At 40.0% G+C, this 15576-nt stretch overlaps 1 protein-coding gene across 7 annotated transcripts in view; it reads left to right on the top strand.

Moving 5' to 3' along the window:
• The window catches only part of pcdh19 (protocadherin 19), a 38912-nt gene extending 27915 nt beyond the window's left edge, over positions 1-10997 (top strand). For all 7 annotated transcript variants that reach the window (XM_014031993.1, XM_014031994.1, XM_014031995.1 and 4 more), the window contains exon 5: positions 8315-10997. In XM_014031993.1, the coding sequence (XP_013887447.1) occupies positions 8315-8874 (560 nt within the window). In that variant the 3' untranslated portion in view covers positions 8875-10997. The remainder of the gene's footprint in view (positions 1-8314) is intronic.
• Positions 10998-15576: the final 4579 nt, after the last annotated feature.

Here is a 15576-nt window from a genome sequence, read left to right as displayed (position 1 = left end):
TATATATATATTGTCCGTTGATCCAACTGCACAGCCACATTCCATACTGCTTTAAAATAAAGGACAAATAAAGTACTTCACATTAGACTAAATAAAAATAACACAGCATATTAGTTGACAATATCAGGAGGGTTTGTTGTTGTTGCTGCGTCATAATGACGCTGTCTTTTAGTGTCCTGTATTGAATGCGCGCTGGAAATGTGTCTCTTTCTCTGTGAAATCTCTGCACATTGCTGGATTGGCAGCATTATCGAACATTTCGGCGCTTGATGAAACTGTCCGTCCCACGGGCTTTCTGGTGTTCTGTGGCCACAAACGTGTTGTTGTATTGATGCTGGAGCCTTTGCTGAGAGCCTCTCTGCTACCTCTTTAATACAGTTTAGCCTCGTTCAGYCATGCTTAACTCTTTCTGCCTTTCTGCCTGGGTTAAATCCAGTTCAGTGTGCCTGCTGAGAGGTAAATGGTCACTGGCTCGCGTAATGTATGATAAAAAGGGTTGAATTATAATGTGGACTGGGTCAAGCAAAAACAGATAACACAACGAACTCTCCCTATCCATGTGCTGTAGATTCCTTGATATGAGTCAGGGGTGATGCTTTCAGAGGTCTAAAATCTATTACTTGGATACTGTGACCCTTAGGAGCGAGGCAGGATGGGAGAAGGGCGCATCAGGGTGAGAGAATCCTCTCAGCAAAACACTATTTGTTTCCAGGGCACTGGAACCAGACCACCCACGTATGTCATCATGACAACCCGCTCGCATTGTTTCCACTACATCAAGCAGACCATTGGCTAGTGGTCCTGCTCTTGAACAAAACAGAGCTCCGCGATGACACGGTGATTTATAAACAGCACAGCGATTGCTTTTTTCCACCCCCACCCCCCCCTCCCGCTGCTGTTACACAGCTGTTAAGCAGATGCTGTTTGTACCAATTTAGAAGCTAGTGCATTGTTTGTCAACACCAGTTTGGAAATTCATTCTTTACACCGGGACGTCGTTCTACAATGCACTGGGCTCTGCTGTATGGGTGAACAGCAGGGGGAGGGAGGAGTGTTCAGTCGAAGTAAACATTTGCAGAATTTGGCTTGATCTGTTGCTGGCCTTTACAATGATTATTGATGTGTACTTAGAAAGAAAAGCAACTTCCTCAAATCCTCTTGTGGGAGGATGMAGGCATGCTGGTGTACAAGATACTTACAAGATACTTTGCACAGTCATGGACAGATCAGACTGTGAATTTGTTCTTGATAGACTGACTGCTGCTGATTCTCAGAAATAGAATAAGTGCCAAGTGAACCACCGACTTCATCAACCATATAATGATGCTAACAAAGCTGCCMYGGCGTGTCTTAATATTCCTTATAATCTATATTTGACTGGAAAAGTTTGGATAATWCAAGTCAGATAGGCCAAAATGTGAGAGTAATTTTTTTCTGTGAAGGATTCATTTAATTACATCAATATACGTGAGCCAGTAGTACTGATTATAGGAGAGGAGGACAGAAGGAGGAGAGGCATAAAGGATGGCCTTGTGCACCAAGCTGTGAGGGATGGATCTAAGGGGCTTTTTTGGAGGTGGTGGTGGGATAAAGCTTGATGTGACCGAGCCAGATGCTGTAGGGAGAAGGAGAGAACTCGGTGCTGTGCAGAGAATGATGGCTTGYGTGGCGCGGTAAGGGTGCCCCTCTACTGTTTGTAAAAACAAGACCATCACACTTCATCTTGCTGCTCCCGCAGGAGCCAAGCCTCCAGGCTGATTTATGGCCCGCAGACTGAATTGGCTGGCTGGGATGACAGCAGTGCCTGGACTCTCCCTGGTGAGAAGTGTAGGAGGCTGCTTGGCCGAGGTTCAGCCTCAGCTGGCCGTAGACCCGTGCTCAGATAGGCCGGACTGGATGTTAAAGTGACAGTTTAAACCGTTTAAAAGTGGGATTGTATGGAAGTGGTTTGAAGAGTTAGTATCTTACCTGTAGTAGATAGCTCTTTGAATAGCCTCAGGTTGGAAAAATAGAGTTTAAGTCTGTGACCAAATTCAGGGTCTGAGTCCTTTGAAGGACCCGACCTACCCAGTCTATGTGGGCCAGGTCCTTTGTCGACCATGAAGACAGGAAAAAAAGCGGCTGTGACTTCGAACAATTTTGCCTTCAGCTTTATTCCCATCAATGCCCCAGAGCACATTCTGTCRCCTAGCAATGTTGACAGCACTAAACAGAAGCAGCAAAGATCAAAAATAGATCAAAATTAGCAAAATATGAATATCTTAYCCYTAATTTACATTACTTGCGTTCCTTCTCCGCAGCAAATACRCACCCATTATAATCAATGAGAGTGTTTACACTGGCTGCGCACGGCGGCGGTGAGTGGACGGCGATCCGTCAAAATTAGAACAGATCCTGTTTTTTGCCAGACGGCGGAGCAGCGCCAGAGTCAATTTTTAAAGATTACGTCGCACCAACAGAAAAAGACACGAGCACATCATCCGTATTTTCAAAATAAGACACTATTCGGCGGAATAATTTGTCAGAATAATGTCGAAATTGCGGCTATATTAATAAATATACAGATATATTTCTACACAAATGCTGTCAGAATGTATCGTTCTGTTTGGGAAACAGATGGAAACATGTAGCATAAAGCATATGTGTACACATACGATACACGTGGATTTTATTTTGAAATCAGAAGTTTCAGAAAGACGACAGCGACACAGTTTCAACATAGATACCAAAAGGCTTTATATCGTTGTTTTCAGCTGTGTTTGGAGTTCGTCTTTCACAGAATTAACTATTTTTTGCTGTGACTTCCGCATTTATCACTGAATTTAYCGCGCGATCTCCTCTGTCGGACCGGAGCGGAGCGGAGGTGGTGTAAACTGGACTTGAAACGCACAGCTGCGACCTGCGCAGCGGCGCACAGTGGAGACGMATGCAGTATAAATCTGGGGTTAATATTATAAATTATCAAAATTAGCTTAGAGGCGATACATGAGGAAATAAGGGAGCCCACTGTACGAGCTAATTTATGTTGCTTTCAGACAAGAATAATATTTAAAAAACCTTTCTAATGCAAATGATAAAAGCAAAAAAATGCAACCACTGTAAAATTTACATTTTTGTATCGCCAGACTTTTTTTTTTTTTTCAAAACTGCACTCCCGTCTTTTGCTTTGTCCACCATTATAAGCAAAAAAAAATCTCCTGGTCATCAAACAAGGCATCTTGGGATAGGGTGGGCTGAGAAGGATACACCTGACCCATCCCTCAAAGCGGGGTAACAGGAGGACCAATTTGGGTGCCACAGTTGGAGAAGCTTTTGAATTAGAATTTTTGAATTTGATCACCATTCTGTAAATCTCTGTGCTGTACCCATTCTTTAATATTTTAATATCTTTACAGCAGCTTTACAATCCACAGTAATTCACATTAGCAGCTGTCTGTAACTTATGATCATGTTTCTTCTTCTGGAATAATCTTCTTATGTGAAACTGGCAGCAATAAAACGGTTATAAAAATAACCCAAACTGTTATGAAGTCTTTGAGAGTGGAGCTGTTTTAGGAAGTCGGCAATCTGCTTCGGTGTTGACCCTTCTCAGAATGCCCAGTAATTAATTAACAATCTGGTCCGAATTAAACCGTTTTTCCAAACTTAACGTGTCCAAAGAGCYATCCTCACCCAGTGAGGTGTTTATTGTTCAGAACTTTTTCCCAGAATCTCAATCCAAAATTCCTGAACTATCCCTTTAATTCACAAGCTTATTTACATCTGGAGCACATTTTCAACTCTGAGCAGCAAGCAGTCACAGACTCTGTTCTGCCAGTGCTTTATCATCAGATTTCTTTTTCCTTCACTGAGATACTTTCATCAGCATCTGCATCACGGGTTCCATCAAGGCTCTGTAGTAACAATTTAGATTTAATCAATCTTTGCCATGTGACTGCTAGGATGGAAAATTAATATGGAGAGCAATTAGAAAACAGTCATCTCAGTGTCAAAGATACTCCAGAATACTGAGATGAGAGCAGGAGATTGGAAAACATTACAGGGGCAAATTACAACTTTTTACAGAGTGCTGCTTGTCCGTAAACAAGATCCTGACTTTTATTTTACTTTATTTAGGCGTCATTCTTTCGGATTTTAAACGTGTCAACTCGCGCAGCAATGAAACCACAGTCAAAGAGTAATGACAAAGTTGCTGTTTCAGTCAGCACGGTTTAATAACTGTCTTTTCAGATTTTATGCAAGCTCTGTGTGATAGCTTTGTCACAGCGTTTTTAATGGGGTTCAGTATCAAAGACACAGTGGAAACAACAGGAAATCAAAGAGAATCTCTAAAGTCTGTGTAGGCCACCGGAAAAAAAAAGTGTAACAGCTATGAACTGCTCTAAATTATTTCCTTTTATAACATCTACACCACAAGATGCATGCTACAGCTCCTCGCTGTTTGTATTTACAGAATCAGGACATTATTGCTGCAACTAAAATGTCAGCATACAGAAAAAATATATAAAACAGTTTAGGCTAAAAGTAGCTGATATTCTTTGCAAAAAAAAGATCATGCCACACTGCAGTTCTATATTCTTAGTAGGATTCATCCACATTGCAAGCAAACTGACTGAATGGTGTCAGGCTGGGGATGCCTGTGGTCTTATCGTTTCTGTTACACTCAGACATCCAGAATGAAGATTTTGTCACTTGAATCTGGGTCCAGATGATCTTAGCCCTCCCTTCTGTCTGCTTACTCTCATTTCATAAAAATTCATCAAGGTTGAAGCTGCGTGTACCCTGCTTCTGGTAGGATAAGCGCTTGTGTTTTCCAAGCCTGGGTCTGTGCGGCTGCCAAAAATGACACAAAATAGCCAATGAAAGCTTAATGAGTTTTCATCAACTTCCTCAGTGAGATCATCACTTTGCTTTTTTTCTCTCTTTTTTTTTTTGTTCTGAGGATTTTATCATTTTAGCAAATTTTTCTGTTTTATTTTTTTACTACAGTAAGAACCTACAGGTGTAAAACAAGAGTAGAGTGAGCAAGAAGCGAGTCAGGTAGTTGGATTTTCACAACGTTAAGTATCTCTTCTCTGTAATTTAAAGATCACACGCCTTTATCAGATCAAAAGAAGGAGACAGGTCTGAATGTGCGACAGGCAGGCTGCAAATGTAAGATAAAATGGCTCAGAATGTGTGGGTTTGCTCCCTGTGCTGATGCAAAGTGATGCAGTTCGAGGTAACGACAAATAGGAAAACATGGACAGCGGTATCAGGAGGATTGGGCTGAAGCGTGTGAAGTAGCATTATATATTATTTTCCAAAGCCACAAAAGTGCTCCCATGTGGCCTTGACAGCTGTTTGACCTTTTTTGTTAGTATAAAACGCAGTATGTCTGATTTGTTTTTAATCCTAGTATTATTCTGCTGCATTGTATTCAAAGTGCACAACACACAAAAACAAATTCCACATGCAGCCTCCGCCTTCCACCAAACTGCAATTATTAGACATTAAAATAGTGATCGGAAATGATCCCAATGACATCCTGATTTGTGTTGTATGTTAGGTCTGTTCCTAGAACTGATTGGCAAGCGTAATTTCCTGACTTTTCTTGATGACTTTGAATACACATTCTCTGCAGGAGGTGCCTTCACTGCCTTCTATTCTCCACCTATTGACTTCCAAACCTCAGTGCTCCTGTAAAAGCCCCTTAATTCATCTCTTTCCATCACGCTTGGCTCATTTTTTGGGGGGGGAATAGGAAGAGATTATGTTTTGTCAGAGGTCGATGGCCTGTCACTTTTTCTATTTCAATGTTCTCTCAGTTTTTTTTCTTTCTTTTTTTTGTGGGGCCTTTCAGAGCAACATCTGCGTTTTATGAAGCTCTAAGCAGAGGCAGGATGCGTGTGTGTTAATAGCACTTGGCTTCTGTAAYAATGTCATTTACAACCCAGTTGCTCTCCGATAGACCCCTAAAGGAAAGGAGAGAAAATGGCTTTCACTGCATATGCAATGTAGAGAGCATGCAACTTGTGTATATTTCTTTGTGCCTTAAGGCTTTTCATGCCTTAGAGGGTGCTTTGGGCTGTAGAAATAAGCCAAAGTGTTTAGAGGAAATTGCATTCATTACCAAGACGCTTGTAAATTTTTAATCAGTGCAGAAAAAATAAAGAACTATTTTATCAAACACGTCAAACAAAGAACGTGCGAGGATTTTCACACTCCCAAATAAAGCTTAAATTCATGTTCCATGACCTAAAAGGATGTTACATCCTAATCTAAAGTGTAATCTTTCTGTTGCCAGAACGACGGAAAATYTAAATACTGCTTCTAAATTGTTAGTGGATGAATTCGAAACACAGTCTTTCAAAAAGCAGTTATGTAGAACTGAACATAAAGCACTGGGGATTGGAAAATGGCTTTAAAAAGTGYGGTTATTGCAAAACATTTAGTTATGCATTTTTCCTCATTTATATGTTTATTTTTCCATTCATTGCCTTCATTATGTTCTTGGTACCTGGTAAAGACTTTTACTTGTGATTGCATTATTACATACTGATTGCATATCTAAAAAAAAARAGAAATAAGTAGCAGCTWAATGCCTTTTGTCTCCTTGATTGCTGCCACTGCAGTTGGCCCAATCAGCATGYGTTTATATTACCATGTACACACACCAGTGGGGGAAAAAGTCTCCTTTTTTGTTCTGTTTAGCTTTATAATTTTATTTTACCTGTTTGGCTGCTTCGTGTAGTTACTTATTTATGCATGCCYTGATAACATTATGCAGATATAGCTCACAAAATTATTATCTTACACCAAACATATTGAATTACATTTCTGCCCAAGTTGTAATTGTAGATTTCATATTGCTTGCTCATTTTAAAGTCACCCCTTGTAATAAAATGTCTCAGTGTAAACAAATTTAGGTAAAAAAATGATCCAAGTACGCTTATGTGATGCTTCTGTTTTCCTCTYAATCATTCGTGTTGGTCATTCTTTGCGCCGGTGTGTAAATCTCCCTTGGTTCCTTTTTTACTCGCTCGTTCAGTCACGCYGTTTCCGTGTTGGCTGTCAGTTCCATCAGTTTATACTTTATGAGAGACAGCTCAGACATATCTGCGCCTGAAAAGCCCRTCTCCAATCTTTAAATATCGATCCCCAGGGCCTTGGCTGAGGTGCCTCTCGTGAGCACAGAAAAAAAAGGGAGGAAAACAGATCATTAGTGATTTTAATTAGGCGATCTTTCAAGCTGCAAATGCCAGATATAAGCATATGCATTTAGGTCGATAACAATCCCTCTCACAATTTCCTTTTTTGTCATCCCGAGTCTCTCTGAAATGGAAGATGACTGCTGCCAGAAGTGAAATGAGCAGTGGGGGAGTGCGCAGATATGTCACCGTGTATGTGTGTGGCAGTTTCACTTACAGATTAAAGCGAATGGGAGCGCTCTTAGAAAGCAAAATGGAGTTGTGGAAAATTAACCGCTCTCTTCTCACATCAAGTGGTTTTAAAGTTACTTCTGAGGTTCAAATCCTTCTGATTCGTCATCAACATTTTCTATCAAGTCCGCAGAAAGACAAATGAGAMGAATTTTAAAATCACAGGATCTTCAGCATAATCCAGCTAATTTGTTTCATCATGAGGATTTTTTWAAATTGCATCATTTCCATTTGAATGAGGGACTGTAACGTATTTTTGCTGCAGCCGATGATGCAAAAATGTTCTTGAAAGTTCTTCCCCCAACACAACAAAGCGCAGCACAGTTAGACAGACTCAGACATGTCTTTTTTCACTCCAGCGTTAAACATCATTACATATTTATAACTCGGCGCCAGATGACAGAGACAGAGAGGGAGCGAGATATGAACCAGGCAGCAACACCGCAACCTGTCTGGTGTCTTTCTCTGGGCTATCTGATTGCTCTGTTTAAACCTGCTTTTTATCTATCGTTGCTAGAGAAAACCCAATTACACAAGAGCTGCAAATGGACTTTTGATTTGACAATACATAATTTAATTGGCACATTAGATGTGCCCCAAACACCCAGCTTCAGTTATCAGTGAGCGGGGTAAAGGGGGCTGCAGCTTTGAGTGGATGGAGATGGCCGACAATACAAGGAAAGCAAATCACCAGAAAATGTCTAACTTGGCTCGTTTGAATCAAGATAAAACACATTGATTTTTTTATTCATTTCCTYTATTGTGTTATAAAAAATGACAAAGAAATCAAATTAAAGCTACGTGAAGAATAATCAAAATGAATTCTGGGTGCCTAAATTAGGCTTGCTTTAGAGAAAATCTGACAGTTTTTTTCTCTCTTTCCTCCTCTACAGATCCAAGTGAGGGCTTTCACTGCCAGGATGAGTGTCGCATCCTCGGTCACTCTGATCGCTGTTGGATGCCTCGCGTTCCCGTCCCAGCCCGCGCCAAGTCCCCGGAACATGGCCGTAACGTCATTGCTTTGTCTATTGAGGCCACCACAGTGGACGTGCCACACTACGAGGATGGCACAATCAAGAGAACTTTTGCCACCTTTGGCAAGGATGGTTCGGAGGATGTTGAGCGGGGMGAGATAAAGGGAAAGCGGACTCAGGAGTCTCAGGTGTGCAGCCCAAAGGCCAATGGCGGGGCCATTCGTGAAGCTGGTAATGGGCGCGAGGCTGCCAGCCCCATTACCTCTCCTGTGCACCTGAAGAGTCCTGTATCCAAGCCCTCGTCTGCCTACAACACACTGAAATGCCGCGACGCAGAGCGAATCGCCAACCACAGCCTGCTCCGGCAACCTGAGGGGAAGGACAGTGAGCCGGCAGTCAGGGAGATCAACACGCTCCTCCAAGATGGCGGAGACAAGGAATCGCCCAGCAGCAAGCGCCTGAAGGACATTGTGCTTTAGCAAGCCTCTCGATAACACGCACTCGATGACATGCATACACACATACAGTGCAAACCCACATATAAATATTTAYCCCGCAATAGCTGTGTGCACACAGTCAAGCTGTGGATGGGCAGAGACACACCCATTTGCAGTATACAAAATTTGCGAGCCAGCTTGGGCTGATGATAATGAACTGTAGTATGCTGCAGCTTGTTGTGTGCTCGAGCCCAGGTAGTGGATGTGGCTTTGTTGTAGTCGCAGTACTTTCCCCTTGTTTGCTTTTGTTCTGTTTYCTTTCAGTCTGCAATGAGTGAACAGGCAGGTTACTGTTGACTACGTGGACACGGCCAGTGGAGCTCTCCAGCCCTTGAGCCAAAGCAGAACACTTACATGTTTGGACACCTGAGGTGCCACTTCATACGTAAACTTATGCCTTTTGAACTACTTTTGTATAACAAACTGACATTTGCCTTTGGTTTTGCAGTCTGTTTTAGCTGCCAAAATCGCTCCTTTTTCCTTTGTATAGTGAGCTCTGACACTGTAATAAACGACCACAGATATACACCCATTCACGCCAACAGTTTCCAGTAAGGAGGAGGAACAAGAGGCCTCTTGGGTTATGTTCGCCCCTCTTCCTGACTGAAAAGAAAAAAAAAAAACTTCTTTGCTTTTCCCTGAGGACAACCTGGTGTCATCAGACTGTGGGGTCTTTAAAGTATTTATATTTTATCACAGATGGAGCAAAATGAACTCCCGCTATCTGCCAAGCCGCTCCGAACACTGGAATTGGGACAGACAGATCTTTGTGTTCAAAATGAGTTGTATGAAAAAAAGACTTACTGCTTTTGAAATCTCCTGTGCCCAACCTTGATTGTAGCAAGTGGAGCACAAATTTAGAGCTTTGTGCTTTGGTCTTGTACTTTTCTTTTTTTCTTTTTTTTTTGACTTTTAACTATGGGGCTAGGATAGAAGGGATCGTCACTCATGTCTTGCTATGTGGAACTCTGTATAGGGTTTACTATTATCATTTTTAATAACCTGTTGTTATGTGACAATCCCTTTAATGTTTTGTTTGAAAAGAAAAAAAAATCCAAAAAAAGATAAACATTGGTGTTCAACTGAAGCTACAGTAGCGTTTGTTACACAAACACAAAAATAAAAAAATATATGCCAAAATATATTTTATAAATAATTTAAAATGTATAATGAGAATATTTAATGCTGTGTAGTTCTTTTATGAGTAAGTTATACTTGAAATTAACTTGCTTTTGTTCATTTGTCTTTCAATTTTATATTGAACATTTATTTTATTTTTATTTTTATTTTTTCAGAATTTTAATTGGAATAATTTTTGTTTACTGTGATCCCTGGCAACCGTTGACTTGCAGTCTACCTTGTTGTAAAGAGTTTCTTATTGGTCAGTTCTTGTGCCATCCAGTTTCTGTGTGGGCTACTAGAAAAAGTTTTAAAAAAGACAAAAAAAAATACACAAAAAAGCAATTTCAGCACCAACATTAGTGTATCAGTTCAACAAGCTTAGAGTGAGATAGCGAAAGAAACCAAAAAAAAAGATGTTAACAAAATKTTCCAACTGCAAGATGTTGCTTAATCTTTGTATCTCAGGAGGAGAAAGGACAGCTTCCAGTGTTCCTTAGCCTACAACAGGTTCCCACAAACAAGTCGACGTTCCTATCGGACTTGAGTTTAAATTYGCTTTTTCTTCAGCTACAACTGAGGGCACTCAGACATGCAGACTAGCTTTGCTCAGCACTGCTGTCATCGGGTGCCATCTGTGTTCAGCTGATCTCCAAAACAAGGCTAAGACCACGGTGGTAGAAGCAGGGCTCTCCCCTCCTACAAGCGCCACACAACAGAATGGGTGGAATCATGTTTGAACAGACCTAAGGTCTTCAAAGAACCATGTTGCACATCGGCACTGGGGTTTGATGTTGCTTTGCAGTGAACAGTTTGTACAATGTGGAAATATATGAATGGAAATGGACAGATTGCATACAACAAACTAGATTTTGTAGCTGAATGTTTTGCTGGTCTCACCCATGGCTTCTGGCAACATAAAAATTGGAATAATCACTGAATGTATACAGCAGCTTATAATTAAACTATTAAATGTTTTCCTCATTGTTTCCTTGTCTTTACTTGACTCAAGAGAAGATTAGAGTTGAAATAAGTTTGTTTTATAAAAAAGTCACATACATTGAAATTGAAATATATTTGATCTTTTAAAAGTGGTTTCTGTGTAAAAGTTAAGAACAATGACCAGATTTATGACTAATGGATAGTCAAAGCAAGGTCACAAGCAAGGCACTAAACCCAAAAACATCAAAGTGAAACTAAAAAACATGTCCAGACAAAATAAAAAGTTGTTTGTCAAGTTGTCTGTTGTGTTTAGATAAAACAATGGTTCATCCCTTAGATTCAGAAGTCTTTTTCTACTTTTGTGCTAATACAAAAAAAGGTCTAAGCTAAATATTAATTACAATTAGCCGAAGTGGGGRAAAAAGTTTACGTTAATGTAATTTCATTAGTTCACATGTTCCTTATTTTTTGACTTATTTAAAAACGTTATTTAATTTGGTTGAAGAGTTTTTTGGTCTTCCATCCAATAAACAAGAAGAAACTGCCTAGATGGATGCAGTTCTCATGACACAGTTGATAGAACAACTTTCTTCTCACAGCACTACTTAGAATGGGATGCCTGACAATWCAACTGAAGGCTGAATTGTATAATWATAAARGGAGAAATAGTAGATTAATGAGATTTGTGACTTAMATCAGTAGAATAGGATCCAAAGTTCCAGAAAAAACTTTCCAACACCTCACAATCTATGAAAAAAACATTTTAAACTTTCTGTTCTTTAACAACCTCAAATTGGGCCTTTACAGCTAATTCATCCATCCATCCATCCATCCATCCATCCATCCATCCATCCATCCATCCATCCTAACCTGCATCTTCCTTTCAGGGTCACAGGGGTCACTGGTGCCCATATTCAGCTGTCACTGTGAGGAGCAAGGCACACCCTGGACAGGTCACAAGTCCACCACAGGAACTACAGCTATCACTTAAAGTAATTGTTAAATGAGTGCCAGAGGTTGTCTAAAAAACGAGAAACTAGATACCACATAGCCTTAGTAGCATGTATCACCCCTGTACAAACGCAAAGTACCAATGCACCAGAACTCAGAACTCACCAGAACAGATTTGTTGTTTTGGGTGGGGGAGGGCACTCATTGGTTGGCCATTCATCAGAACTAAACAACAAAAGAAATCTGAAGATCCTATGTTGAATAGTTTTTGAGTAAGCATTTTTATGTGTCCAGACACCCCTAGGAGCCCCCTCCTCAAATATGGGGTTTATCGTAAAACTGTTGGCTGGCACAGTGTAGGTCGGACACATCTACATTCCTGCCACATTTCATGTTGATTGGTGCAGCCATTCCCGTGACACGGTTAACCAAATAAAACTGAAAGTAAAAAGTAAAAAGAAAATAAACAGAACAAAAAACAATATGACCCTCTCTCTGTGTGTTTGGGGTCATAATTAGCCAGCAGTCCCAACCAACAATAGATTCAASCAACAGTGGATCATCAGAATGTTAAGTTCCATTACTTTCTACATCTCACCAACGGAACAACCATGAATAAAACCATTATGCTATTGGTCATTGTTTGGAAAATCTAAATTGTTTTGCTAGATTAAGCTAATGTTAGCTGCAGCAGCTATGGAACTGGTAGCTACCATTTAGCRATTACAGTTTCTAATGGTTGCCTAACTTCTAAACTGTGTTCTGGTTTTCTATCATTTTTTTGAGCATTACATTACTGTTCTGACACCTAATACTTCTTTTGGAGGAGGCAATGTAGATTTTTTTTTCTCTCTTATCTAAGAACATAGCAAAATGCAGTTTAAGTAAACTGCAGGCAGGATCAATTGAGATTTGGGCTTTATTTACCTTACAGATTTCTGGAGGGTTTTCCACAAAATATTTTAAGGAAAGCTTACTTTGAGCACAATTTCATTTCTTTATTCCAGTTAATAACCTTTTGTCAATTTTTGTGATATTTAAAATGCCCATACTTGCTAATCAGAACCAGGTAGCCTGTCACTGTGGCTCTCATTTAGTTTTTTTTTTCTTTCACAGCTAACAGTATGATGTCATTAAAACACCAGATCCCACTTGAAATATTGATTTACCAGTCAACATTTTCGCTGAAGGGTCTAAAAGCCATCAAATGGGTTGAAAGGCAAAAGGAGTCTGACTCTTTCTCTGCGAGTCTACAACACTTTCAATGACATTTTCACTCAATAAAAGCTCTGCTTTCCACCTCCCCCACAGACAGCAGGTATTTCTCTTGAGTAAGTTTGTATGGATTGATAAAAAGAAGCGGAAAAAAACATGGAACAGGAGACATTCCAGCACGAAGAAAAGAGAATGAAGCAAACAAATGAGGGGAACACACAGCTGCCACACAGCTGCCCTCTATGATAAGAAAAAGAGGCTGGCTTCATTTCTATAATTAATTTGCCATTCCCTCTGTACCCCCTGGTGGAGCCAACATGAAAGCTGGTCTGAAAGTGTACTTGCTAACACATCCATTAGACTATAAGGAAGATCTTGTTTCTTCCAGCTAAGTTCTCTTCTCATGGGCAATGCTGTGATTCCAGCCCTGCCTTACTCATATGAATTACTCAAAGCCTTTCAGCTGTGTTTAGACCCCTGGGTTTCCATAACAAACTAAACCAAAGTTACAGTCCTGCTGCGTCCAACTGAAGGGCAAAGTAAGCAATGTAAAATTAATTCTAAAGAACTCGGTCTCATTATCATTAACCTTAAACATGAGCTTATCAGCACATTATAGCAAATATTCATCCTCAGATGTGAAAATGTTCTGTAATTTCAACTGAACATTTCCTCTGGCCAAATGTCCTTTTCCCAAAAAAATGAATAAATAAACTGTGTTTGCTTATTTAATTACTTTTGATTTATGGTAGCAATAGGTTAATTTACATTATGGTGAGATTTATATCAAAGGTTACCAGGAAACATGTACTTTTTGATGATTCTTTTTTTTTTTTTTTTTCATTTTAAAAACAGATATTGAAAAAGGAAAAAATAATGGATAGTTATTCTGTATTCATTTTGTATTCCAAAAACAGGAAAACAGTTCATATTTTTATGTTTGTCAAACCAGAAGTTTAACCCTGTKATCAAGGCAACTCAGCGCTGTCCTGTGGAACCTCCTGCAGCTTCAGGTTTCTCACCATGGACCTCTTGGAGAACGGCTTAATGTGCTAAAAGCACAAGAAGCTCCAGGAAATGCTACATCAGCTGACACCTGTTAAAGAAATGTAAAACAAGTTAGCTAGAGTTTATTTATTGTGRCTGACTGGTTAGCTAGTTATAAAGTTAATTGTGTTTATTTTAATAAAAACTACAGTCTGTAGTTAGTGAAGTAAAGAAATGTAAAACTAGTTGGTATTTGCTTGCTTGCTTGCTTGCTTGCTTGCTTGCTTGCTTACTTGCTTACTTGCTTACTTGCTTACTTGCTTACTTGCTTACTTACTTGCTTACTTGCTTACTTGCTTACTTGCTTACTTACTTACTTACAGGCAGCCACTAATGTTTAATAAAACTTGTAAAATGCAGCAAGGAGAGAGCATGAATCCGTACTAGTGACTGATTTCGAACATGATAGAAAGCAGGAGAGAGTCGGCAGCTTGACATTCCTTCAATACAAAATTGTTTGTCGCCTGTTCTTTTGAGAGAGATCCACCCTCAACCAACCCCCAATCAGGCACACTGATAGGTCTTGCTCCGGTGACCTCATTCTATCAGAAGGGCTTGCAGCTGCTGTAGCAGCCTCATTATGACCAACAACTCCATTCACCAACCTCTGGTGGAAGTTCACCATGAGATTAGGTGACAGCCAACATGTCTGACCCTGTCAAACAGCTCACTTAATCTTGTGCTAAATTATTTCAAGTCAGAACTGTGTCAAAAAAGGTAAGAAAATTAAGACATTTTGATTCCATCTTAAAGGGATCCCTGATCACTTGTAACATTAGACTTYATTTGATAAACACTTATTTTAACTGTTAAATAAAKACTRTAAAACTGTAGGCTGTTTAGCTTTTATGATTTTTAAAAATTATGTTTTGACACAGGGCCATTTTTTAACACACAAAGCATTCTGGGTAAAAGATGACGTGGATAGGTCATTGGTGTGAGCGAGCTATATCCACCCTGAAGGTTAATCTTGGACAATATCTGACGATCGACTCTTTTAAATGAAACCAGAGAGCGTTGACATAGAGGAGAAGGTAGAAATGATTCAGTATATAATTAAAAATATGGATGGAGGACAACAGAGCTGCTTCATGGAAGAAGAACCTCAGCTTAGCCTGTTAGTCTTTGAGCTAGCACCGACGCTATTGCCTTAGGCTATATATATTAGCTCAGTGCTAGAGCAACAAACAAGCTAAACTGAGGTCCTCCATCCATATTTTCAGTTGCAGGCTGAGTCATTTTTGTGTTCCCCTCTCTGTCATGTGGATGGAGGACCTCAGTGACGAGAGGAGAATGTGTAGCTTTGAGCTAATATATGAATATGGTGATAGCTTCGGGGCTAGCGCAAAAGCTAACAGGCTAAGCTGGGGTTCTTCTTCCATGAAGCAGCTCTGTTGTCCACCATCCATA

The sequence above is a fragment of the Austrofundulus limnaeus genome, unplaced genomic scaffold (assembly GCF_001266775.1).
Source record: "Austrofundulus limnaeus strain Quisiro unplaced genomic scaffold, Austrofundulus_limnaeus-1.0 Scaffold1361, whole genome shotgun sequence".
NCBI classification, from domain to species: Eukaryota; Metazoa; Chordata; class Actinopteri; order Cyprinodontiformes; family Rivulidae; genus Austrofundulus; species Austrofundulus limnaeus.
This window is presented reverse-complemented; position numbering and strand designations above follow the sequence as displayed.